Consider the following 26,050-nt stretch of genomic DNA (forward strand, 5'->3'; position numbering starts at 1 on the left):
ATGCCAGCCAGGTACCTGTCCAGGGTGCCAGGCACGCACTGTCCCTACCCGAGCTCCTTAGATACCTACCTACCTACCTAGGTACCTACCTACCTTACCTACCTTAGGTACCTCCTTAGGTACCCTCGGACTGTCAACTGCGGACTGCCATGTACGGGGTTACCCGGTTTATTCCTGGCGCCGCCGTCCTCCCACTCCTTCTCTTCCCTTCATGCCACGGCCTGTTGCCACCATTCCATCACCCTTCCCATTCTCTTAAGAGGCTTGCAGCGCCAACCGTGGCAGCATTCCTGGGCCCCTTCCAACCACGTCTTTCTTTCTTGGACATTGACTTGTCCTTGGTCCGTCGAATTCCTTTCTCTTGTCTCGATACACGCCCAAAATTACACGCCCAACCAGCGGCCGCTTTCTTTTCTTCCGCGTTACTCCCGCCCCTGCTCTCATTTGTATCGTGCAAGGCATCCGAGTTTTATACGATTGTTGTCGATTAACGAAAGGAATAAAGGCATTCTTTCAGCAGCTGCAGACGAGACATATGCCCATTTACGACGCCCTCTTCAACTGCAGGTGCACCATCATCCTGTTGAGCTTGCCCGTCCTTTAGGCAGGCCGCTCCCCCTCCCCCCCCCCCTCCCACCTCTCTCGGTGTCTCACGGCTTTACGCCTGAAGTCTACAAATTCGAAACAGATACGGACCTAAGAGGGCAAGAAACCGCCACGGTGAACCTGGTTGCTCACGCGCCTCCTGCTCCTCGATTCCAGTGTCCGCAGGTTTTTTTTTTTTTTTTTTTTTTTTTTTTGCTCTTTTTCCCTGTCCTCTCGGTGTGTTTGGCATGTCGCTGCCAGAACAGCCCTGCTTCCGCGCGGGTTGCATTCCAGTTCAACCCTCTGTGGGCGACCATCCCGCCACCAGCCTCCATTACGCGGCGGATAGACCTTATAGACGGAGCTCCTTCTCCCCCGCTTCCTCCTCTGCATACTCCCCTTTACAAGTTGATTCCAAATACCCGCCTCGCCTGTCCCAGTGTGTGGCTACCAAATCAGTCATCCCTACCGTACGACATAACGAGGAGCTCAGCCAACAAGACCAAGGCACGATCAGTGACGAATCCGAAAGCGCTGCCGGCAGTGATACCAGCAGCAACAGCAGCACTCACGGAGTAGAAACACCACGGACGGACGAAATGCTGGACTCGGCAAATCTCAGTACTAGCAGCTCCAGCAGCAGCAGGAACGGCCTTGCTGTTCCGACCACGGAAGCACCTGGCCTACCTGCCAGGAGTTCCCTCCGATTGTCAAGACTCCTCACCGCGATTCCTCAGAAGAAAGCGGCCACTGACGACCAACCCATGCTGCCACATGCTGCCCCACATCAAATATACCTTTCGTCGGAAGAAGATGCCTCGTCTTCGGCCGATGACTTCTCGGATGCTGGCGAGGACAATGAATCGGATGGCGAAGGATCGGACAAGCAGACGCAGGGGCGGTTAACGCGGCGGCGTGAGGACACAGCCCGCATCGTTGCCGTCGTTTTCCACGGCAAACCGTCCATGATTACCTTGTCGCCGCGGAGGTCAATGTCCCCCAGCTCGAGCGAGCTGCAGCAAGCTGGAGCGTGCATTCTCAGAACCGTCACGGAGCCCACGCTCAGCCGTCCACGATCCATCTCCCCCACATCCTCCACCATGACACTCAACCGTCCCCCGCGATTGAGCAGCATGATGCCCACGTATGAAAAGGGGCGTCCCACCTTTTTGAACATTGACCCTTTTGCGAAACCGGGCGAGGACCCGGAGTCAAAGGGAAGTCCTAAAACGTCGCCGACGGGGATGCTACGGAAAACGCTGAGCCTGGTCAAGAAGCGTAGCAAGCAAAACTTGCAACAGAGCGAAAGCCAACCGACCCGGATGGAGCAGGTTAGCGAAGTGGAGGAGAAGATTGATGCTCAAGAGGGCCGGAGCCTGGAAGAAGCCACTCAACCAAGCCCAAGCTACCAAGATATCATGAGGGGCGCCCGGAGATGTTCGGCCATTTCAGTGACTCGAAGTGAGGCGTCATCCTCCAAGTCACCAAAGAATCGGTTCCGCTCGGGATTATCGCTGGGGCGACAAAGGAGCGTCAGGGCATGAGCAAGTTAATCTTGGGTGGCAACTGCACCAACCAACTAATGACACTGACGAACTCGTGCGCACCAGCAACCCCTCTGATATCACTCGGCATGGCATGGCGCGAACATTGTATTCTTTTTTCTCCCCTCTTTTTCTTTTTGATTTTACTTTTTTTTTTTTTTTTTAATCCCGTTTTTACTTGACGAGCGGGCTTGGGGCAGAGGAGTTGGAGTCCGCGGGCTGTGAAGCGGGCGGTGCGGTGCATATGGATTTTTTTTTCCTTTTTTTGTGGTTTTTCTTGTCTTGGCGCAGGGACGGTACCTGGAGTGCTGCTGTGTGGCAATTTCGTTACAAGTATACATAATGCGAGGATGCGTCCTCTGGGACTGGCGTTGGCGGACACTGTCTGGATTAGGCATGCCGAGAGGCTGCAAGCACGAGGCTCAAGTGTCAAGGAACATGGAACATGGAACATGGAACATGGAACATGGAGCATGGATCATGGATACTAAGGTAGATTGCGTGTAGCCTCGGAAATGCCAGGGAATAAGACGATGATTTGTGCGCAGTTGGCTTTTTTTCTTTTGGCAAGCCACTTTGGCAAGGGCTGGAAGAGATTGACTGGACAGCAATCTGGATGTGCCATGATCTATCGTTGTCCGTTGTCCGTTGTCCGTTGTCCGTTGTCCGTTGTCCGTTGTCCGTTGTCCGTTGTCCGTGGTCGTGCCAGCTTGCTTGCCCTGCAATGAATGAATGGTGTCCCGAAAATGAATTTCCAGTGACCGGTGGCTGTCACGTGACATGTCAGCCGAGTTGCGGCGCATCGGCACTGGAAATGGCAACGAGGCCAGCCTGCGAATTGATACGGATAATAATTTCATTTTTCGCAAATTGACAAGGGGACTGACTGCCTGCCTGCCTGCCTGCCTGCCCTAGCCGACATACAAGCAAGCAAGCAAGCAAGCAAGCATCAATCAAGCAAGCAAGCGAGCAATGCGGGGCGACAGCTACGGGGGGTCCGTTGACGCCAAGCGGTTTGACGAACGACAATGTCGACGGGCAGCAGGGGCAGGCCTGGGGGGCCGGCCGGCCTGGCGTCGAAACGAAACAAAACAAGCTCCGCGCGCCGGGGGGTGGGGAAGGCGCGAGGGAGGGAAAAGAAAAAAAAAAAAAAAAAAAAAAAAAAAAAAAGAAAGAAACCCCCCGCCTTTCGGCCGCAACAAGCCCGGTCAAAGATGCCAGATTTTTTGCTTTTCTGGTTGGTGAGCAAGCATGGCGCTTTTCTTTGTGTTTACTTCTTTTTCTTTTTTTTTTTTGGTGGGATTCTCGGCCGGCCCTTGCGGCATGGGCTCAATCAAAGCTTCAGTCGGGGCTGGACAGCTGGCTTGTACGGAGTACCGTGCCATGCCATGCAATGAATGACTCGGAGGGTCGGAGGGGGTCGGAGAGGCTGGGTTGCCCCGCGTGACCTGACCTCATTGTGCCGGGGGTCCACGTGGGGCAAACCGCTGGTTTCAGGTTCTAGGCACCTACCTACATACCTAGGTACTATTTTTAACGCCATTCTTATCTTTTTCGTCCTTTTTTTTTTTTTTTTTCCCCTTCTTATTCTTGCTTGTTGCTTGTTGCTTCTACCTTTTTTTTTTTTTTTCTTATTACGTTTGTATTATCGTTATTTTTTTTTCGTTTCTTTTTCTCGTGCACATACTTCTCCTCGGCCAAGCGTCGCGGCAACACCAACAACAGGACCCAAGACCTGGGAAAATGCCCCCGCTCGACAAACCATTGGCCAGCTACGGTGCGAAACTGAGGAGAAAAAAAAAACACCCGCAACGTAACCACTCACTTGCTCGCTGCGCAGTCAGCAACTGGGACTGCGCCGTAAAAAGGCCCCCAGGCCCTGTCGGCAGCTACAACCGGCCGGGGCCCGGGTTCGCAAAACCCCCCTACCCCCCTAACCAGCCAGTGGGGGTCACGCCCAGGGCCAACCTCGGCGCAAGGGACGAGACCAGGGGAAGGGCCCTTGAGGGCACGGCTTTGCCTTGAAATTGGGATGGGCAAGTTCCCTTCCCCCCCCCCCCTTCCTTCCCCAGACGCGCGCGCGGTCGGACCGGACGGGGAGTAGGGAGGCCCGAGTAGCAAGGCAAGTTGGTGACGAAGAAACCTCGCGGTTGCCCGGGGTGCGGGAGTGTGCGGTCCGCACTGCGCCGTGCGCGATACACGGTGCACGGCGACAAGGTCGCGCTTGCCGAAACGGGCTGGCTCTGCCTATTCCCGGCAAGCGCTGGACCAAACGGACCCAAGGGAAGGAAGGGGGAGGGGGCCAGCCCCCCGCTGCATGGCGTCATTCGGGCCCCATGACTACCCATGACTTACCCATGACTAAGTTGTTCCCGGGCGCCGTCGAGTCCCGCCCGTATCGTATGTGTCGTATGCCTGCCCTTGTCAAAAGCTTCAATCACATTGTTGGGAGCGGCTTGCTCGGCCGCCGCGACCGGATCGTGATTCGTCCTTGCCGGGTGCCAGTGAAGCAAAGCCTCAGGCCCAGCCGAGCCGAGCCTTTCCTTTGCTCCCGCCCCGCCCCGCGTACCTATGTACTACATACAGCCCACACGTAAAAGCGTAACGCGGATTCACGTCTCGGCTGATTTGGGGCTTTTTTTTTCTTTTCTTTTCTTTTCTCTTCTCTTCTTTTTTTTTTTTTTCCTTAAAAAAGGGTAAAGGGTGAGAATAATAAAACACAAGAGGATAGGATTAAGCAGGATAAATAAAAAAGGCTGCTGCCCTTCTCAATTTCCCGCGGAAATGCGCAATCTGGCTCTGCTGGGTCCCCCTCCGACCCCCGGGGAAATTCACCACTCCTGAAACAGAGCCGAGTCCAGACATGCCTGGCTGGTCAAACCCTGCTTTGCAGCTCCCTGACAGAGCCGGGGAGATGCCAACGGTTGGATGGGATCCGCCTCTGGCTCACACGTTGGCCATGGCTCTCACTCACATCGTCATGTCTGCTTGCCCGTACTCCGCACCAAAGTTCCATGGGCCATGGGCCATGGATCATGGCCGTGGCCCTCTCGATACCTAGGTCGGCACCTCTTCGACCGGATGGTAAACCAACGGCCAACAACTCAGCAAGTCCTCGCGGACAAGGGTCTCGATATCCCGGGGCGCATGGCCGCAGAGCCATCCCGTATAGATTCAGTCGTTCCGGCTTGACGAGTTTGTCCAACCTTCTGAACCCACCATGACCATGGCTGGGAGACGCTCCCTGTCACAAGCCAGCTCGCTCATGCCATTATTCGACTGATGGGGGAAAAATAAATGACTAGAGAGATAAATAGGGCGGGGAAGAGAGCAGAAAAACCAGCAAAAGACAAAGACGCGTTGCAGAAATTTATTACTCAAAACACGTCGGTTCCATCTCGATACCTCCTCGCCCAAGCACCCTTCTTCCTTCAGGTTCTTCATCATGCTCAGATATCAATGCGCAGATTCAGTCACAGCAAATGCAATCAGAAAACAACACTCAAGCCATCGAAATCAGATGCATCGTCACACAATACCATCGCTCGTCACAAGGCACATCAGTCAGTCCCCGTTCAGTCCAGCTGCTGGCAACGGGCTCTCGACACCAGCCTGCTTCGTTCGCAGCGTCAACGGGAACGGGTACTCATCTGGATCTTCCTCGGCACTGTTGAAAAACCACTCTGTTAGCTCATGCAAACGCTTAAGACAGCGCTTGAACAGGTAATGCGCTGCTGGGGCTGGGGGTGGGGGGACAGAAGGAAGAAGAAGGAGGAGAAAGGAAAAAAAGAAAGAGAGAGAATAGAGAGAGAGAAGACTCAGACAGGCCAAACGTACGGCAGCTTCCACGCAACATAGTCCTCCGTGCTCAAGCCCTCGCGGCCCTCCTGCAAGCTGGCAAAGTCGCCTGGAGTCATCATGCCACTCTTGTCTCGCGGGGAGCCAGGCACCGAGAATGGTCGCGAAATCTTCTGCTCCAGGCCGGGGATAAAGTCCTCCGGCTCCTCGTCCCCAGAGAAAGAGCTGGGATAAGCTCGCCTCAAGGCTAGTTGACGAGCCTTGACATACTCCATGCCCATCCGCTTCCAGTCAAGCAAATCGCTTAGGCGCTCCGTCCGATTTCGCTGGTTGATGCGTTGGCGACGGCTCTTGCCACAAAACTCAAACATAAAGGACGTGAGCTGATTGACCGAGTCGTCCACACCCTTGGTTCGGCGATCGATAATGTAGATTCCGTAGTCGCTAGAGTTTTCAATCAACTCCTCCATGTAGCAGCCGAAGCCAGACAGGTTGGTGGTGATGCTGGGAACGCCCATGACGGTGCACTCGGCCGGCGTGTACCCCCACGGCTCGTAGTACGAAGCAAACACGCCCAAGTGGCAGCCGCGCACAAAGTCATCGTAATCAAGGGGAAGCACGGGGTTGGCAGAGTTTAGAAACTCGGGATGAAAAACTACCTTGACACGATCCGAAGGGTGGTTGAAGAGCTGCACACGTCTGATCTGGTTCAGAACTGGGTCCTCGGAGTCATTGACCATGTTGTGAGTGACAATGGGCGGCAACCCGCTCCGCTTCATGGCAAACAGGCGGCGGCGGAGAAGCACGCGGTCTTGCCCAGAAATGAGCTCCTTCTCGTCAGGCATTGGGTCGCCTTCGTGCCACTTGAGAGACCTCTCGAACATTCGGCGACCGATGCTCTGCTCAATCATGGTCGTGGTATCCCGTAGCGACTTTATGACTGCCTGGCCCTTGAGCGCCTCCACCGTAAGCGACGTCGTTTGTGCGGGCATGATGATGAAGGCCACAACCGTCATCTTGCTGCCCGAATTCTTGAGGCGGTGATTCAGTCGGGCCAGCGATTCGATGAACATGTCGACGCCCTTATTTCGAAACTCATATCGACCCGCGGTGAAGACGTACAAGGTGTTGTCGGGATCGAAATCGTAGTGGCCGTAGAAGTGGCCTCGGACAAAGTCGTGAATCTTCTCCTTGGATACCTGGTGCAGGTTTTGGAATTCGTGGACGGCTGAGAACTTGGTGACGTTGAGACCGTTCGGCAACACGCCGTCGGGCTTTCGCTTCAACAAATGCTCCGATTCAAACGCCGTAATGTGGGAGACGGTTGTAAAGACATCGCACGAATGAGTAGCCGCGCGCTCGATGCAGTACCGATGGTAGATGCCTCGTTTGCCAGCTTCCGCATCAACGTCAAAGTTCTGCAAGTTGTTGTAGAAGTCGACTGAGCCAGCGCAGAGGTAACGACCAAGGAGCGTCGCGTGGGTGGTGAAGATGGTGGTCACGTCGATGCGCCTCTTCTTGGTGAGTGGTAGAGCGACACCGGCGAGCCATTCGTGGAAGTGAGCAATGACGGCCTTGTCCTTTTCATGACAGACAAACTATCCGTCGCCAAAAAGAAGAGAGAAAAAAAAAAGCAAAGGAGGAAAAAGAAAAAGAAGATTAGTGTTTTGCCATGTTGAAGCTTGCGCACACGAGCCATCGGGTTGCCGCTTACCTCGCCCAAGAACCAGGCAACTAGATAGCCGAAAACAATGGCCTCGTTGGTCTCGTCGTCATTAGGCGGGGAGGGGATGCTCGCAATGTTCCACAGGTCAGTTTTCCACTCATTCATGTAGCCGTACGCAGTCCTGGTATCAATGAGCAAGACGCGCGGAGCCCCTTCGATCAGCCATCGTCCGTAAAGCATACCAATGCCTCGCTCCTTCATCACCTGCATCGTTGTAGTCATGGCTGGGTTGGTAGGTTCCATTTCTTCAACCTCTACGGCCGCCTGCAACATGGGGTTAGGGTATTGGAAGAGCAAAGGATGATTGTTGGATGATTGTTGCAGAAAGAGGGACACGCACGGAGGCATGGTTGAGCGGCCCAATGAGGGTATAGCGATCACCATATTCGGCAGTAGTTACGGGAGCCTTGGACTTGATGACGGAATAGATGCCACCGACTAGGAAGCGAATCGGTCAGCGAGGGGAGGGCTTTTGCACATGGCGAAAAATCATTTTACCTCTGTGAGCCACCTCTGTAGCAATTTCGAAAAGAAGATGGTTCTTGACATCGCGGATGTGCTCACTGTCGGCGGCCATGGTGACCAGATCCAACAGGGTGATGGAGGAGGGAGGAGGCTTGACGGGTTGCCACGAAAATGGGAGCTCGGCAGGTTTCCTTTCGGCAGCTAGCCACAGAGGACACGGCTTTTGAAATGGAAAATAGCTTGGGGGAGGAAGGCGACTGGAGTTTTGCAAAGCCGTGGCAATGGTTTGTGAGCGTGATGTGATGCAGAGCGATTCGAGGCGAAAATAAGACGGGAAGGTCCAGCTAGACTTTTGTTTTCAGGCCGCGCGAGAGAGATGGGAAGCGGCAAGAATGGCGTCACAGATTTGGCCAGGATTTCCAGGATTTGTGGGTAAACGAACAGGGGACAGGGGACAGGGGACAGGAACCAGAAGCAAGGCGGCTTGAAATTGCTCGAAGCAATGCAAGAGTCAAAATGCGAATGGCTGAAACGCAACGCGAGACTTTGCCAGGAAGCACCAGACGATGTTCAAGATGTCAAGGTCCGTCGGAGATTGTCGATGAGCAAGCCAGCCCACTGACTTGGAGACGTCGAGGCTCGGGCGGGGCGGGGAATGGCGAATGGCGCCGGCTGGTCCAGGTGTTCTGGTCGTCTTATGGTCGTCTTCTCAACAGGCGAGCGGCGAGCTGCTGAGATGGGAAAGGAACGTCATTGATATGAGCAAAAATCAGCAAAAATCAGCCAGTCAGGGTTCCCGATCCGTCCCCACATGAAATAAATAGTCTCCGCCCCACCCTCAACCGACCCCGAGAAGTGCTGGCTGGGCCTGGGGATTGGTGCGCGCCTCCGTCCGGTGGGCCCAGCCATTGCTATTGCTACGGCAGCCGACGCCTGCAACTCCAACAAGTGACAGCTTCAACGAACAGAACAGGCGAGCAGGAATCGACACGCCAGAGCACAGAATCATCAAAGAGGTGGCGGATAGATTGCGACGCGATGAATAGTAACGAGAGAAGATAAACGATGCTGGCCCCAGTTTCTGTACCTTTGCGTCTTTGAGTTGACGTGGTTAGGTTTGGCGCTTTGCTTCGTCACAAACCTGCCCTCTCAAAAAAAAAAAAAAAAAAAAAAAAAAAAAAAAAAAAAAAAAAAAAAAAAAAACTGGCAATGTCTCGGTGCGTTTCTTCCTGTCTATTGGCCAAATCGCTCAGCAAGAAAGAAACATCGGTTACTCCGTACGAGGCTATTGGTTGGGCTGGTGGCTGGAAGAGTTCAATGTTGTGGTCAACTCCAGTCGTCTGGTTTGTTGGCATGGCCTGAGAGACTAGCGCACGCACACCCTCAGAAGCGTTGCTGGACCTGCGGGGTGGAGGGGCGGTTAGAACTACGGTTGGTTGGCCTGCGGCCTGCTGTTGAAGACTGCTGGGGCCTTTCTCAACTGGTTCGTCACCAGGCAAAAATCTGGTCTGGTCCAGTTGTTCCATCCAGTCTCTCGTCCAGTCTCTCGTCCAGTCTTCCCACAGAGCAAAAAAAAGCCTTTCCCTGCAGAGACTGCCTATGAAGACAGCCTATGGAGACACCGTTTCTTGTTTCTATGCGGGCGACGTCTTAAACAGATCCCAAGCCCGTGCCTTCCATCCAATGACAGATTGAAAGGGCGCCGGAAAGGCCCATCATGACTGTAGGAAGTGATCAAAAAAACATGTGTAAAAAGAGAAAAAATGCAGATATTTGTATAACTTCTTCCCCTGACCGTCTGCGTCTTGTTGTTTGTTCGAGTTTGTTCGATTACATTATATTGATCCTGGGCAATGACGGTTCAGCCTTGTCCTCCTCACATATAAGTACTAGGGTGCCGCTGAATTTCTCAGTGTCAAAGGCACAGGGAAAGCGGAGTAGCCAGGCGGGCAAATATTAGTCCGGCTTAGCTACTGCTTTATTTACTGCTTTTTTTACTACTCTTTTTACTGCTTTTTTTACTACCTTATTTTACCGCTTTTTTACTGCCTTTTTTACTGCCTTTTTTACTGCCTCAACTTACCGCCTTTTTACTACCTTTTTACTACCTTATTTTACCATCTTTTACTGCCGTATTGTACCGCCTTTGCCCTGCCTTTTTTACTATATATCTTATTTTACTATTGTTTTTACTACCCTTTTTACCGCCTTTTTACTGCCTAACTTCACCGCCTTTTACTGCCTTTTTTTACCGTCTTTTCCCTGCTATTTTTACAGTCTTACATAATTTACTGCATTTTTACTGCCGTATTTTACCGCCTTTTACTGCCTTTTTTACCGCCTTTTTATTGCTTTTTTTACCGCCTTTTTACTGCCTTTTTTACCGCTTTAATGCTACCTTCTTTTTACTTAAATATTTTAACATGATGCATTTTTTATTATTCCCCTCCGGGGGCCCTCCGGGGGCCCTGCCGGGGGCCGCCTGCGGCGAGCTTCCGCCTGCGGCGGGCTTTTTCGCCTGCAGCGGGCCTCTGCTTAGAAAGCATGGCAGAATTACGCTTTTCACCGCCTTTTACATAGCAGAACCTTACCGCCTAATTTCCGTACTTTTACGTTTTTTTACACTTTTTTCAAAGGGAAGCAGTACATCACAGTACTTTGCCGACTTGATTGACCAATGTCCGCTCGAATTGAGAATTCTGAAAAGTTTTTTAACGAATCACTGAGCAGGCAGTGGAGATGTCTCCACAGGACGGCCTCACTGTATTTTAAAGAGGGAAAGCGGGAAAGAGCTACGCCCTTCCTGCCTTGCCTTCCGATTTCTTCGCAAATCTCAGGCAAAGCTCCGCTTTCCCTGATCAGCATGATGTGATTGGCTTCTGCTCAGCTCGGCGCCCCCCAACGGTGGGGTCACCCTCACAAGGCTGACGCTCTTGCCCAAATTTTTTTTTGGATTGGGCCACTTGCCTTGCCTTGCACGAGAATTAATGTGATAAAGGTCTTGAACAATATTCGCACCATATATTGGGCTCGTCATATATGCGCATCCCGGTAGATATCTTCTACATCCGCTTACGAAGCCAGGCCTTTTTCCCGTTCAAAATCTGCCCACAGCGCACCAGGCAGCCCTCATGGACGCCTCGCAAATTCAGGTCAAGGTCATCTTCACCACTGATGAGCAGGATTTGCAACTCCCCGAGACCAAGAGACAATTGCTCGTCCCAGCAGGTTCGTCATCATGGGCTACCGATACCAAAGCTTACATGCAAGCGGGGGGGAAGGGCGGGGGGGGAGAAGTTGGGGGTCCGGAAGGCCGGAAGCAGTATTGACGGTTTGCAGATATCAAGCGATATGGCCTTTCTCGAATCCTCAACTCCGAGTCCATGTTGGACACGTCCTCTCCCATACCTCTAGATTTCCTCGCCAACGGCACCTATTTGCGCACCTCCATCCAAGATTACCTCCAGGCCAACGGTCTGTCGACCGAAAAGACTCTCAAGCTCCAATACGTGCGCAGCTTGATTCCGCCCGTCTACCAAGCCAGCTTTCACCACGACGACTGGGTCGGCAGCGTCGATGTTTTATCGGCCACGGCTCCCGCGGCAAAGGGCTTAGACGGCGCCGTTGCTGATAGGGTTGCCAGCGCTTCGTACGATGGCCTTGTCCGAATCTGGAACCCCTCGGGCGACGCGATTGCCACATCGGGTGCCGGCCGAGGTGGTGGCCACACAGCCAGACTCGACGCTGTGCGGTGGCTGTCTCCCACTAAACTCGTCTCGGCCGGTTTGGATAGGAAGCTTGTCGTGTGGGATTACTCAGAGTCGGAGGACGGAGTCTCCGGGTCGTTGAAGCACAGCATGGAACTCTGGGGCCACCAGAAGAATGTCAATGCCCTCGACGTCAACTGCTCGACAAAACGCATACTCTCTGCTTCATCTGATGGCAGTGTTGGCCTCTGGACCTCGTCCAAGCGCACGGCTCCCCAGGCGGAGCCGGAAAGCCTGCCGAGTGCCCATTCCTCCAAGCGTGCCAAACTGTCCGCTGCCGCGACAACGGCTCAGCGTGGCCCTCTGGCCATGATGCCCATGCACGATTCTCAGGTCACTGCCGCGATATTCCACCCCAACGATGCAACTGTTGCGTATTCCGCGTCGCAAGACCACACCGTCAAGACCATCGACCTGACCACCCAGACGGAAGTTTCCAGATTAACAACCATGAACCCCATCATGTGTGCGGCTGCCCTGAAGAATTCGCTCATCGCAGCCGGCTCCTCCGCGAGACACATTACTCTCCTGGACCCGAGGGAGTCGTCGGCCTCCACAGCAGCCATGACCCTTCGAGGACACATAAACATGGTCGTGTCTCTAAGTCCGTCCCCCGATAACGAATACTCGCTGGTATCTGGCTCACACGATAGTACCTGCCGGGTATGGGATCTCCGAAGCGTACGCCAAGCTACCACAGAAGAAGGAAGAGGTGTGGTAAGCGAACCGGTATACACGGTCGGCAGGGAATGGCTCAGCGGCAAAAAGCTCCCCCCCGCCGGTGACGGCGCCAAGGTGCTGAGTGTTGTGTGGGACAAGTCATGGGGAATAGTCAGCGCAGGTGAGGATAAAAAGGTTCAGATCAATAGGGGCAGAGGGCTCCTGGCTTCATAGATCTGAAAGGTAGACTCTTTTCTTCATTTTCTTCTCCTCTTTTGCAAAAGAAAAAAGAAAAAAGAGATCAGCAATCTAAACAACGCACGTGACGTAATGGGATCTATGGAAATCAACAGTCCTGTATTTTGTCCCATGTGACACTGTATACGTCTTGGTTTGCTGGTGTAAGCTGATATGGCCTGCATTGCCAGTCACATCTCTACTTGGCATAGAACCCCTCATGTCTCCTCCTTGTGACCCCAAGGAAAAAGAAAATGAAAAATGCGGGCGGAAAGCGGTTCAAGCCGACACCTCGCAGCTTCTTACCAATTCGCCGTACTTTCTACCAACCTTCAGTGTCGGATGCAACAAAGATACGATTTCGCGCTTCAGTCTCCCCTTATCATGAGGGAGCTTCTCTGCGACAATCGCATCCAGAATGTAGGACACGACGGTGTTGGTCAAAAGGGGCGGATCACGCAGAATCCTGGCAATGGCCCCTGGGTCCAGCTCGCTATTGCCGTGCCAAATATAATAAGCCCTCAAGGCGGACGGCTTCGCAGAAACGTTTTGCTTGGATGCCATGTAATCTCTAGCTTTGGCTTCGGCGGCAACGACACGAACGTCCCGTGATGATTGGAGAGATGTTGAAGTGCAGAGTGTCGGTGTGGGAGAGGCAATTGGTGGCAAGTTCTGCGCCGCGGCGTCAGACGCAGATGAAGGGCCCGAGTCGTGGGATAGTTGGTCCTCTGGTGCTGCTGCTGCTGCTGTGACAGTATCAACCGGTGGTTTGGCCACGGGAATTCGAAGCCTAAGTTCGAGGTGGTAAGGCCGTTCGGGGCAAGGCTGCAATTCTTTGCGTTGTGTCTCCAGAACGTGGTACAGCTGAATGCCGGCATACGCATCTGACGCAGAATCTGGAAGGATGCATCCTTGTCAGCTGGGAGGTTTTTTTACGTATTTATTTATTTTTCACGTTTCTTTGCATCTTTGACTTGGAAAATGGTGGAGACGGCTTAGGTGGCTTACACAGTAGCTGCTGGTAATTCAAGCGCTTCATCCAGTTACTCGACCTAACGGCATGGCCTTTGTACAGCGGCAGCCTCAACACGTCCTCCACCTGCGTGGACAAGGCCACTGGTATCTTGTTGATGAGCTCCGGCGTGTTGGCCTTTGTAAATTTGACCTGCTTGTACAGATGGCTCAGCTCAAACACGCCCTTGGCTGTGACGCCCAGAGAATTCCGCAGCCTCGTACAATCACCCTGAATTTGAACCCCAACCTTGCTCACATTGGGGTCCTCCATGATTTGGCGAAAAGCAGGAGAAACTAGGTCATCATTCGCGGGGAAAATGGCCACGTGGAATAGCCCTATACGATCCGGACTTGCGAGCTGGATGAGCGACACGTTTTCCCGCGGTCCCGAGTTGCGTGTTGCAAAGGGCAGCCACTCGAGGTCGAAGCCGAGCACGTCTTGGCCGAGAAAGTGTTGCCGGCAGACTAGCTCCATGGTTTCCTGGCTGGTGCAGTAGTGCACCTTGACTTTTTCGACGGCGCCTGACAAGGACGTGGTTTGGTACATGGTGTGAGACCAGAACGACTTGGGTGAGCCTTTGGTAGCAGAGCGGGCCGCGTGGAAGAGCCCAGGACACATGTTGAAGCTCAGCGACGTCGAGGGAGGTTCAGCAACACCAGAATTGGCTTCATCGGCAGAAGGCGCCGGCGCGGCAGCCGGTTGCGTGCCTTCTTCGGCATCCGTTGGTTGGCCCCCTGGTGGCGGTGATGGCACACATTCGCTCGGCTGAGGGTTGAGGTGGCCCCAGGCTCCGGCTCCCAGATGTTTCAAGCCATCATCATCATCATCATCGAAGACGGGGTTGGCGCAAGTGGTCTCTCGAGAGTCCAGGGCAGCATGCGAAGAAGAGCTGCTGGCCATGTGTTGAGAACTTGCCGTTTGAAAAAATCGGAGCATGTCCAAGCGAGGGTACAACGGAGCTGGGCTGGGTTCCGGCCCGGGCGACGGGGTGAACCGGCGGCCCGGTCCTGCTGAGCCCCGGCATATCCTCGACCCGCCCTTTGACTCGATAGATCGGGCCATCGTCGACACGGAGCTGGCGGGCGGCGAACTGGCGGGCACGATGGCATCGGCGGCGGAGGCCACTGCCCTCTGCTGCGGCATGTGTCCGACTCCCCTGCAGCAAGGGGTGAGTCTGGCGGCAGACCCGGCAACCCGGGAGCCCGCCTCGGTCAGATACGTCATTAACGAATGCGGGCGCGGGATTCGAAGCACTGGGCGACCATGGCTATGCTATGGTGGGCCAGTTGTCATGGCCAGGCGTGCGATGCGAGATTTTGGTGAGCAGCCAGCCAGCAAGCCTGAAGCCTGGAAGCCTGGAAGTTGGATGCCTGAAGCGTGATGCCTGATGCCTGATCATCTGATGCCTGCATGCCAAATGCGCGAAGGGTGGAGGACCAATTGGCGCGCACCGCTGATTGGCGGGCCACGGCAGCCGCAGCGGATCAAGTTGATTACATAAAAAATCACCAGTTGCTGGTTCCCGCAGACCCACAAGCTTGTCTTGATGGTTGAGAAGTCGAAACCGACCCAGGTCAACGACGACTTGCATGGAGAAGGGACCACGGGACCAGGAGCTCTTGTAAACATCTTGGGGGTCCGAAACCTCATCTCGGAAAGAAATGGCCTCTCAACTACTGCCTCTAGGTGAGACTTGCCCGTCTCTCCTTGCACGCCCGCGTTCCGCTGATCAACACCTCCAGAACTCATCGACAAGTGTGTCGGCTCACGGATATGGGTCATCATGAAGGGAGAAAAGGGTAAGCTCCCAACGGACTCCTCTGCAAAACGTCTCTTTCCCGGCGGTGGGCTAATTTCTCGCGCAGAGTTTAGCGGCACCCTTGTCGGCTTTGACGACTACGTCAGTACGTCGATACCATCCCGCGACACAACGTATCAACGCGGCACTGAATTACTGACACCACGCGGCAGATATGGTTCTGGAAGATGTAACGGAGTTGTAGGTCTCATGTCCAGCCGCTTGCGCCCCTGCGAAGCCGCATGTTGACGTGTCTTTTCATGCAGCGATTACTCAGGAGACCACACCAAGTTGCCCAAGATTCTGCTCAATGGCAACAACATCTGCATGGTACGAAGACTTTTTGCAGGCTTGAAACTACTGGTGTTCGTTGCTGACGTACCGTACCAGCTGATTCCTGGAGGCGAAGGACCAGCTTGAGGGGACAACGATGTGACAAAGAAAACCAGAGGGGAAAAAAAGATGAAAAGAATAAAAGAAACATGCTGGCTTGATACAGACACAATGCCCCTGAACATGTTTGAAGCATACACTGGTTTCAAGGAGATTGCGGCCTTCATGAAGCCATTTCGGAACTGCTGATTCGTCTCGGCGTCTTTGTTTGCAAGGGGGCGGTGGAAGCCGGGAAAATATGCTTTTACGATACCACAAGACGATCAGTTCAACCAGTCATATAATCGCAGGCAGCAGAATATTTGGTGATTGACCTTGCTTTGCACAGATTCCTCCATTTTAGATGCATTACCATCACCTTCACATTTTGACTTTTTACAGGCGCAAAGGAAGCAGGAAGCAAGAAGCAAGAAGCAAGAAGCAAGAAGCAAGAAGCAAGCCTGATATTATGCCGTTAACCCCCAGAAACGCCAGTACCGCTTAAATCATATTTACTGCCAGCCCGAGGTTAAAACCCGTTTCCTTGCATGTTGCCCTGCTCGCCAGTGTTGGTGATACGTCGAAGTTCCCATTCGCGGCTGAACTCCTGGTGCAGTGACTCGAGCTGATTGATGAGTTTCTCGCAGACGGCCGTGAACACATCACGGGGCGTCTTGGTTCCATCCGTTTGGACCCTAATGAGCAGCTGCGGGACATTGGGGTGGCCAACTAAACATTTGCGTCACGTCAGCTCAGCAAGTGGTCCGACAGGATCAACCAACATGCAACATACGCTTGTAACCAGCCATGTGAACGTTGGGGTGAAGCTTCAAGTGCTCAGATAGCAGGTTGCCCAGTGTGTGGTCCTCCTTGTTCAAGACGAAGTCGGACGTGTTGGACATGCCTATGCTAAGCATCAATGACGGGGCCGCGAGTTTAAACTCCGCCTGAGCTCTTACCAGAGTATACTTTTTCTTCAATCTTTTTCTCTCCCTCGCTCAGCAAGAACAGTTCGAACCTATACGCTCGTTAGTTATCGATGCCGAGAGTCCCTGTCCCGCCACCATTTCCTAGCTACGTAACGGGTTGTCCTGGATATTAGAGTGTCTCGTATTGCAACCATTCATGTTTGTCATGGTGTAAGCGTGCGTGAAATGTCCTTGGAGGGCCCCGACTTGAAGCTTGTGTGCCTTGAGGACCTGGAGAAAGGAAGAAGGCATCTCTCAACAATCAATGACTGTCCCCCTTTTCGCCACAAGTCCAATTCCGGCCAGCAGTGCTCGGCGGCCTTCACAGCTGGCGGCCGTCTGCGGAGGTGATTATACGGATGCCAGTCCAGCTGCCAGCTATTTGAACAACTTTGTACCAATCCTCGTGGTCTCATTCCTGATCGCGACATCGATGTTTCTCTCGGCAAGAGCAGGCGCAGCAACTACTGGGAACCGCGGCCAATCAGAACATACCTATCTGGAGCGTTCATTTCGTGAACAAGCCCGCGGCAGCCAGGATATCGCTTAATACACGACTCGTACAGGATTAAGCACGACTGCTCGCGAAAATGCTAGAGCGCCGTTTTCTGCCAAAGAAAGAACGATATGAAGCAACGAGGGAAAACGAAATAAAAAAGATGAAATATTTCGAAATCGGGCTTCTTGATGTATGTATGTCCTGAAAAGCAATTTCATATCCAAAATGAACACAACAACAAGCTTGGCGATCAGCGGAAAAGAAGAGAAGTATGATGGGAACGAACCCAGTGCAGTGACTTTTCAAACAACGGGTTTTAGTGATGCAGGGCATCGTCGCCCGGCCCAAGTGTTAGAGGGGAAAGCTCGGATAAACCCCACCAGCATTCCCAGAGTGACCTGGCAGGAAGGTCTAGGTGGTCTAGGTCCACTTCACCAGTTCTGGATTGTCTCTCGCAAAGAGCAAAAGGCTGATTCCTCGGATCCGTCGCCAAAACAACTACAAAAACATGCCTTGGAAGGTTTAAAACGCAGTCAATGCCACGACTCCCGCCATGGCTCAGCAGGCAAGCCAGATGTCACTCCCCCAATCTTGCGGCTCTGATCCCTGCTTGTCGGGATTTGCAATGTTCCAAAAATGAGCTTCGATGGTTGACCGACTTTGTCGAAAGGACAGTGTTTGAAGGCTGCAACAAAGCCCGCCGCTTGAGGGACTTGTGCCAGAAGCGAGGCCGAGGCGTTCCTCTACAGTACATTTTGGGAAGCCAGCCCTTTGGCCATCTCGAGATTCTGTGCAAACCGGGTGTTCTCATACCACGACCAGAGACGGAGGCGTACACACACTACCTTGCGGATCTCATCACATCAGGCCAAGGGTTGGGTGGCGATCCTTGCACCCAGGACCTCAGAATCGCTGATTTCTGTACAGGAACTGGCTGCATCTCTTTGCTCTTGTACTCGTTGCTTCGGCAAAGTTTCCGCCACCTGCATGTTGAGGGTGTTGACGTTTCCCTTGAAGCAGTAGACCTGGCTCGGCGTAACATCACCCATAACCAAACATTGGGGAACATGGGCAAGTCTGAGCCAGGAAACGAAGTCAGTTTCTCGAGGAAAGACATCTTCAATGATCAAGACATTGCCGCCATGGAGGATAAGGGCTGTGATGTATTGATATCGAACCCTCCCTACATCTCGCCAAAGGTTTGGGACTATGGCCACGGACAGCTTGGGTACTCGGTCCGCAAATATGAACCGCGCTTGGCTCTGGTTCCAAGCCAGCAAATACCCACGCCTTCAGGGTGGCAGCATCAAGACGTATTCTACGCAAGGCTACTGGACATAGCCTTGCGACTAAGGCCCAAGATTGCGCTCTTCGAACTGGGTGATGAGATGCAGGCTCGTCGTATACTTTCCGGACTTTTCCAGCATGAGATTTCAGCAGTTTCAAAGGCTGAAGTATGGAGAGATTGGCCTGATGCCAAGCCAACAGAAATCGAAGACATTGACTTTTGCACAGAACCTGTTGGCTTGAAACGGCCGAAAGTGGCAATCAAGGGAACCGGTCGGATCCGGTGTATTTTTTTACAGTTGTCATGGGAGGGAGAAAGGCAGAAGAGAAATCAGTAGTCACCACATCCTATGGAATTTGCACGACATTTGGAGCAATGTTGCATCGGTCCCGTGATGAGTCGTTGGGCAAAACCGCCACTAGATAACATGGGGAAGATCGTCCATCCGTCATCATGACTGAGCTTAGGACAATATTGATTTTGCAGTGTGACGAGATCAGTCATAAGCTGCAAGGAAATAGCCCCAATCCACGTCGCAAATGCCCGGTTCAACAAATATTAACATCTCGGCCTGGTTTCCGAATTCTTGTCCACGCGTCATGCAAGTCCACGCCTTACCTTCTGCCCCCTCCTACCTACCCTATGGATGGAGCCCAACGGGTCCAAGCAGACCCACAACAACGGCTCAATCCACGTGATGCTCCTTCAATTTTTGGCCCAGCTTGGAAGCTTGGAGGCAAACAACCTTATCCCCAGTACTGCGTGCTCCGTAGCATCGAACTCTTTTCCGGACACGCCGCTGTTGGATGCTACAACTTGTCGAAATTGCCATTCTTGAGCCGTGGCGTACCGGTATACGCTGCTCATGAAAAAGGGCGGTTTTCACTTCAACGCATCCTATCCAACCCTGGGATACCGCATTGTGCGACAGCTCCGATATGCCTAACATGTCAAGGTATCTTCGAAATTCGAGCCAGCTTGCACGTCTGGCCAGACTATCGCAACGGTGCAGCTTTCAGCGCAGCCTGAGATTCCCCGTTGTTTCAGCATCTACTTCGTTACGGACGCTGCAGGCTCCGTATGGCATCTGTGTGAGGTACTACTCCTCCTCCAAGCTTCCGCAGTCGGACGAGCCGGATTCCGACAAGGATCACGAATCCAAGTCGCCCAAGGACCGCAAAGTCGCAGAGGAGGAGTCCCCCGAGGGTGAGAATGACGAGCATGCAAACAAGGCGGCACCTCTCCCAGAGGGATGGATCCGCTTATCAAAGGAAGAAATTGCCCAGCTGGAAGCTTTCCAACTGTTGCTGCCAGAAGGACAAAAAGCCACCTTGAAAAATATACTTCACGGATTACAGCATATCGGCGCCCCTGCTGAAGTGCGGGATATGCTGCAGAAAATGCGCAAGGGCCCTGGCAACCTGTCAATTCTTGACAAGGGTCGACTTATGAGATGCGTGTTCGTCATGGCCGAGCGGATGGCTAAATGGGAAGCGGAAGAGCAAAGAAAGGGACGCGGCATCTTCACAAAGAATCCAAAACCGAACCGAAGCCAGAGAGACGATGAGACGGGCAAGGGCGATACCGATTTCGAAGCCCGCGACAAGAAGTCGGACGAGGAGAGCGGATCGCAGCAGCAAGGGGGACCAGGACAACCCAAGAAGCCGGAGAGAAGTGGTTGGGTGGACGCAATACAAGCTGGCATCGTTCTGGGTATCACCCTGGCGGTTGGGGATGCGCTCCTCAAGCCATTCTATGAGAAGGAGATTACGTGGCAAGAGGTGCGCACGGCATTTTTGGACAAAGGTCTTGTGCGGAGAATGGTGGTAGTCAACGGCTCACAGGTCCGCCTTGAACTGCATCCTGAAGCGACTCAAGGCGAGGCTGGCAAGAATACCTACGTCTTCACCATTGGTTCGGTAGAGTCGTTTGAGAAAAAGCTCGAAGAAGCACAGGATCAGCTGGGCATTCCGGCCTCGGAGAGGATTCCTGTTAGCTACCAAGCAGGTGGCAGCACCATCGGAAACCTGGTGTTGGCTTTCGGCCCGACACTTCTGTTCATCGGCCTCATTCTGTGGACCCAAAGGTCGATGGGTGGCAGAGCTGGCGGCGGCGGCATGTTCACCTTTGGCAAGAGCAAGGCCAAGAAATTCAACGCGGAGAGCGCGGTCAAGGTCAAGTTCAGCGATGTTGCTGGTCTGGAAGAGGCCAAGACGGAAATCATGGAGTTTGTCAGCTTCCTCAAGCAGCCGGAGAAGTTCGAGAAGCTGGGCGCCAAGATACCCCGCGGCGCCATCCTCGCTGGTCCTCCAGGTACTGGAAAGACGCTTCTCGCAAAAGCCACTGCTGGCGAGTCCGGCGTACCGTTCTTCAGCGTGAGCGGATCAGAATTCGTGGAAATGTTTGTCGGTGTTGGTCCGTCAAGAGTCAGAGACCTGTTTGCCGAGGGCCGCAAAAATGCTCCATGCATCATCTTCATCGACGAAATCGACGCCATTGGCCGAGCTCGTCAGGACAGTGGACGTGGGTTCGGGGGCAATGACGAACGAGAGGCCACCCTCAACCAGATCCTGACAGAAATGGACGGGTTCAACACTCGTGAACAGGTGGTGGTGCTGGCTGGTACTAACCGCGCAGACATACTGGACAAAGCTCTCATGCGACCTGGCCGTTTTGACAGACACATCTTTATTGACAGACCGACCATGAATGGCCGCAAGGAAATCTTCCAGGTATATTTGAAGAAGATTGTCACCAACGAGGATAAGGACTACCTTGTTGGCCGCCTCGCCACTCTTACCCCTGGTTTCTCTGGTGCCGACATTTCTAATGTGGTCAATGAGGCAGCACTGATTGGTAAGTGCAACTTCCTACTCTTTCTTTTCCTCTGTACTTTGGTTTTGCGACGTTGCATTGGCCGGGCATGGGCTCAAGAAGAAGATGAGCGAGCATTGTAACAAAGCAAGGCTAACCCCGTTTTCTCAGCCGCCCGAGGGAATGCAGAGGAAGTCAAGATGGAGCACTTTGAGCGAGCGATTGAGAGAGTCATCGGTGGGCTCGAACGCAAGTCCCTTGTGTTGAGACCAGAGGAGAAGAAGACTGTGGCTTATCACGAGGCGGGCCATGCCATCTGCGGATGGTTCTTGCGCCATGCTGATCCCCTACTCAAAGTTTCCATCATCCCACGTGGCCAAGGCGCCCTGGGTTACGCCCAGTATCTGCCGCAAGATGCCTACCTGATGAACACGAACCAATTAATGGACCGCATGGCGATGACGATGGGAGGCCGTGTTTCCGAGGAGCTCCACTTCCCTACAGTGACTACGGGTGCCAGTGACGACTTCAAGAAGGTGTCACATATGGCCCGCAACATGGTTACGCAATGGGGCATGTCGGACAAGGTCGGACCGGTGTTCTTTGAGAACGACCCGAACCGGCTCCAGAAGCCGTTTGCAGAGGCCACTGCGCAGCAAATCGACCAGGAGGTGCACAGAATAGTTGACGAAGCCCACAAACGATGCAGGGATCTGTTGATGGAAAAGAAGAAGGAAGTGGGCCTGATTGCAGAGGAGCTGCTGAAGAAGGAGGTGCTTGTACGAGATGACATGGTTCGAATACTCGGCAAACGACCGTTTGACGACAACGAGGACTTTGAAAAGTACTTTGGCGGAGGAAAGGAAGCCAGTGCGCCGCCGCCGTTCCCTGCCGATGGCATACCTACTGAGACGGACACGCCTGGCGACGAACAACCGACCCCAGCGCCAGCTTTCAAGGAGCATGCTGATGGGTCGAGGTGAAGCTTGGCCCAACTCGGGATGAGTGACGGCTTGTCCTGGGGGGTTGTGCTTGGGAAGCAAGAAGCGCCCTGGAGCGCCCTGGAGGGTTGCGCCATGGTTCAATGCAGCTGGGCATGCCTCACGCCTGAAATTTTTGCGCGCGGCTCACGGATCACGGCCAGCACAATGACGACTTGAGTCTCCATCAAGTGTGAGGGCTTGCGGCTCGAGATGGGACAAGCGGAACCCACGTGGCATGATGGTCGAGTGTGGAGGAATGGCTGGCACCGAATCATGGCATTTTATTATGTTGCTCTCTCAACTCCGTCACATGTATAAAACGACACAACGAGGGCTTTTGCAAGTAGCTGCTTTTGCACGGATGGCGTCATCAAAGCAGCCCCCTTTGGATGGCGTATGATGTGGGAAAGGGTTAGACCTCTTCTTTGTCAATTAAGCAAACAAAAAATCACATATATATATATATATTATATATATATGTGTGTGTACTCTAGGTTCATAATAGAAAGGGGTCCGTGTAGGACGAATCGAATCAAAGAAGGCGTAAGCTTGATTGGATGCGCGCACCGGACCGCTGTTTGCATTGATGAGTACAGCTCAGTAGGCTCAGTAGGCTCAGTAGGCGGCAGACTTGGATTGGATGTGGCAACTTTACTCCGTGCGGAGTACTCCAGCGTCATTTCGGCACTTGTGGAGATTGGGACGATAACGGCTATAGCTCGCGCTTGATTGGCTGAGAAAGTTCCCATGCGGCGTGCGGCACAATCTGCGCTGTACGGAGTACTCCGTACTCCGTCAACTTTTGGCAGTTGCAGTTAGTAGTGGCGACCCAACAGGGGTCGATGCCACGCTCCCGAGACACGCAAGGTCTGTATTCGGACAAACGGAAAATAGTTCCGGGTCTTGATTGCACCAATCGCATGACTGATGGTACCTCAACCCAGCGAGTCTATCAGGAAAACTGCGGCTTTTTCCCCAAAGCTTTGAGGCTACACAAGTACGAAGTACTCCGTACGGAGCAGCTGTGGGCCGTTAATCGCATCGTGGACCCACTTTCCCCTCCTCCGCAGGCGGCGGGCCCTTCCCGTCGTCTTCCTGCTCCACATCGCGCCTGCTTGGGTTTGTCGGGCTTGAAATATGGAGGAAGGTGGCACCCACACACAGACTGCATCATTCCAGAATCAAGAGTAAAAAAAAAAAAGCCCCTTGAACCTTGATCGTAGTCGTTTGTCGCAACCTGTTGATGCCTCACCGTCTCGTGCTCTAGACAAAAAAAAAGGGCCAAGCCGAGCCAAGCCAAGCATTTGCTTCTCACGGAGTACGGAGTAGTTGGGGGCACAATGTCTGGCAGCACCAGAACCGGCCCGGTGCTCCCAACCTCTGTGCGAGGCAAGAGCCACAGGCCAGCCTCGGCCTGGTGGAAGCTTCACCTCTTCCGGGGCATGGCCAGCGACGTGCGCAGACGATTGCCGTACTACGCCAGCGACTGGGCGGATGCGTGGGACTATCGCGTCGTCCCGGCCACGGTGTACATGTATTTTGCAAAGTAAGCTCGTTGGGGGTCTGCCCGGTGCCGTCATCGCCACCTTTCGGGCACGAAAGCCATGCTGAGGGCTACCGATTAGTATCCTGCCGGCCTTGGCCTTTTCGCTCGACATGTTTTCCAAGACGGGGTCCAACTACGGCGTCAACGAGGTCCTCCTTGCTTCCGTCTTGGGATCCCTCGTCTTTTCCGTCTTTGCCGCGCAGCCGCTTGTGATTGTGGGGGTCACGGGTATGTTTGTCCTTTGTTGTCAACAGGTCGGCCGTCTTCACCGCTGATCACTTGTCCAAAGGGCCCATTACCGTCTTCAACTAGTTGGTCAAACATGATTCCCAGCAAGGCTCCCACTGTTCCGTCTCTGACGCTCATCAGCACCGTCTACGATATTCTACAGGACACAGGCATAGACTACATTGGGTTCATGGCCTGGATCGCCATGTAAGCCACATTCAACATCTCCGTCATAACCGCGCCCACAAAGCAGGAAACGAGAAAACAACTGGTTGAATAACCCGGCTCACCTTGTCAAGATGGTCTCTTATCCTTCACGTCATCCTCGCTGTCACCGACTCGTGCAACTGTCTCCGCTGGGTCACCCGTTTCCCGTGCGACATCTTTGGTTTCTACGTTGCCTTCATCTACCTCCAAAAGGGAATCCAGGTGCTCGATCGTCTTGGTCACGACACCCCCTTCTACTTGTCTGTTGCCACGGCTCTTCTCGTCTTCATGGTTGCCTATGTCTGCGGCGGGCTAGGAACAAGCCCTTTGTTTACACACCGTGTCCGTGTCTTCCTCAAGGACTACGGCACGCCCTTGACCATCATCTTCTTCACTGGCTTTGTCCACATTGGGCGCATGCGCAGCGTTCAGCTTGAGAAGCTACCCACTGGTGTTGCATTTGAGCCGACCAGCGAAAGACAGTGGCTTGTGCGGTTCTGGCACCTAAGTCCCGGCGAGATCTTTACCGCACTGCCCTTCGCCATTCTATTAACCGTCTTGTTTTGGTTTGATCACAACGGTGCGCAGCTGCGGTGTCTCTCAAAATTTTTCTCTCTCCGGTGTCTCGCCTGCTAAAAATTTCTCATTCAGTATCCTCGCTTATAGCTCAAGGCAGCGAATTTCCTCTCCGCAAACCAGCCGGTTTCCACTGGGATCTCTTCCTGCTCGGCATCACGACCGGCGTGGCGGGAATCCTCGGCTTGCCCTTTCCCAACGGCCTCATCCCGCAAGCCCCCTTCCACACTGAATCCCTCTGCGTCACCAGGCCCGTCAAACAGCTCGATGAAAAAGGCCAAGACCAAGGCGCCTTCAGCTTCGAAGCTACCCATGTTGTCGAGCAGCGCGTGTCTAACCTCGCCCAGGGGCTTCTTACCTTGGTAACCATGACCGGTCCCTTGCTTGCTGCGCTGCACCTAATTCCCCAAGGCGTCCTCGCAGGCCTCTTCTTCGTAATGGGTATCCAGGCCCTCCAAGCCAACGGAATCACATCCAAACTGGTCTTTCTCGCCAAAGACAGAGCTCTCACTCTGCCCACCACCCCCCTGAAGAGGATCAAGCGTCGTTCCGCCGTTTGGATGTTTGTCACCATTGAATTGCTGGGCTTCGGAGCAACCTTTGCTATTACCCAGACCGTTGCGGCTGTCGGATTCCCCGTCTTCATCTTCTTGCTTATTCCGCTCCGGGCGCTCGTTTTGCCAAGAATCTTTCTTCCAGAGGAACTGGACGTGCTGGATGCCCCCACCGCATCCGACTTCACAATGGAGGGCATTGGCGGTTCGTGGGGCAAATGCAAAACTGGAGAGGTAGGCAAGGAGACTGTTTCACGGATGCCATCAAACAAAATGGGGGCTGCTTACAGAGACGGCATCTTTGCCTGTCCGTTGAACAGCCCGGAAGCTCCAGCAGGGGAAAGTGCGCAAAGTGGCCAGAGTACGGCAACAAGGACATTGAGCGTGGAAAGGAGGTCTGGCCATGCCATGTGAGGGACT

At 53.6% G+C, this 26,050-nt stretch overlaps 9 protein-coding genes across 9 annotated transcripts; 6 read left to right on the forward strand and 3 right to left on the reverse strand.

Moving 5' to 3' along the window:
* Window positions 1-833: 833 nt before the first annotated feature.
* UV8b_02745 (uncharacterized protein) lies at window positions 834-2,129 on the forward strand (the record flags this gene model as incomplete). Its single annotated transcript, XM_043140243.1, has 1 exon — window positions 834-2,129. The coding sequence occupies one exon, from the start codon at window positions 834-836 to the stop codon at window positions 2,127-2,129; it is 1,296 nt and encodes a 431-aa protein (XP_042996177.1).
* A 3,564-nt stretch (window positions 2,130-5,693) lies between these two features.
* UV8b_02746 (uncharacterized protein) lies at window positions 5,694-8,230 on the reverse strand (the record flags this gene model as incomplete). The annotated part of the gene is made up of 5 exons (XM_043140244.1): window positions 5,694-5,796; window positions 5,967-7,525; window positions 7,642-7,917; window positions 7,994-8,091; window positions 8,152-8,230. The coding sequence occupies 5 exons, from the start codon at window positions 8,228-8,230 to the stop codon at window positions 5,694-5,696; spliced, it is 2,115 nt and encodes a 704-aa protein (XP_042996178.1).
* A 3,019-nt stretch (window positions 8,231-11,249) lies between these two features.
* UV8b_02747 (uncharacterized protein) lies at window positions 11,250-12,779 on the forward strand (the record flags this gene model as incomplete). Its single annotated transcript, XM_043140245.1, has 2 exons — window positions 11,250-11,346; window positions 11,458-12,779. 2 exons carry the CDS (start codon window positions 11,250-11,252, stop codon window positions 12,777-12,779), a joined length of 1,419 nt encoding a protein of 472 aa, XP_042996179.1.
* A 282-nt stretch (window positions 12,780-13,061) lies between these two features.
* UV8b_02748 (uncharacterized protein) lies at window positions 13,062-15,021 on the reverse strand (the record flags this gene model as incomplete). The annotated part of the gene is made up of 2 exons (XM_043140246.1): window positions 13,062-13,678; window positions 13,791-15,021. The coding sequence occupies 2 exons, from the start codon at window positions 15,019-15,021 to the stop codon at window positions 13,062-13,064; spliced, it is 1,848 nt and encodes a 615-aa protein (XP_042996180.1).
* Window positions 15,022-15,458: 437 nt separating this feature from the next.
* On the forward strand, window positions 15,459-16,015 carry UV8b_02749 (uncharacterized protein; the record flags this gene model as incomplete). Its single annotated transcript, XM_043140247.1, has 6 exons — window positions 15,459-15,483; window positions 15,540-15,596; window positions 15,663-15,701; window positions 15,769-15,796; window positions 15,862-15,925; window positions 15,986-16,015. 6 exons carry the CDS (start codon window positions 15,459-15,461, stop codon window positions 16,013-16,015), a joined length of 243 nt encoding a protein of 80 aa, XP_042996181.1.
* A 481-nt stretch (window positions 16,016-16,496) lies between these two features.
* Window positions 16,497-17,447, reverse strand: UV8b_02750 (uncharacterized protein; the record flags this gene model as incomplete). Its single annotated transcript, XM_043140248.1, has 4 exons — window positions 16,497-16,696; window positions 16,761-16,871; window positions 16,927-16,985; window positions 17,431-17,447. The coding sequence occupies 4 exons, from the start codon at window positions 17,445-17,447 to the stop codon at window positions 16,497-16,499; spliced, it is 387 nt and encodes a 128-aa protein (XP_042996182.1).
* A 523-nt stretch (window positions 17,448-17,970) lies between these two features.
* On the forward strand, window positions 17,971-18,964 carry UV8b_02751 (uncharacterized protein; the record flags this gene model as incomplete). Its single annotated transcript, XM_043140249.1, has 2 exons — window positions 17,971-18,888; window positions 18,950-18,964. 2 exons carry the CDS (start codon window positions 17,971-17,973, stop codon window positions 18,962-18,964), a joined length of 933 nt encoding a protein of 310 aa, XP_042996183.1.
* A 705-nt stretch (window positions 18,965-19,669) lies between these two features.
* UV8b_02752 (uncharacterized protein) lies at window positions 19,670-22,519 on the forward strand (the record flags this gene model as incomplete). Its single annotated transcript, XM_043140250.1, has 2 exons — window positions 19,670-21,578; window positions 21,708-22,519. 2 exons carry the CDS (start codon window positions 19,670-19,672, stop codon window positions 22,517-22,519), a joined length of 2,721 nt encoding a protein of 906 aa, XP_042996184.1.
* Window positions 22,520-23,859: 1,340 nt separating this feature from the next.
* On the forward strand, window positions 23,860-26,044 carry UV8b_02753 (uncharacterized protein; the record flags this gene model as incomplete). Its single annotated transcript, XM_043140251.1, has 6 exons — window positions 23,860-24,065; window positions 24,145-24,293; window positions 24,355-24,376; window positions 24,435-24,500; window positions 24,593-25,080; window positions 25,152-26,044. 6 exons carry the CDS (start codon window positions 23,860-23,862, stop codon window positions 26,042-26,044), a joined length of 1,824 nt encoding a protein of 607 aa, XP_042996185.1.
* Window positions 26,045-26,050: the final 6 nt, after the last annotated feature.

Source organism: Ustilaginoidea virens, chromosome 2, assembly GCF_000687475.1.
Source record: "Ustilaginoidea virens chromosome 2, complete sequence".
In the NCBI taxonomy this organism is placed as follows: Eukaryota; Fungi; Ascomycota; class Sordariomycetes; order Hypocreales; family Clavicipitaceae; genus Ustilaginoidea; species Ustilaginoidea virens.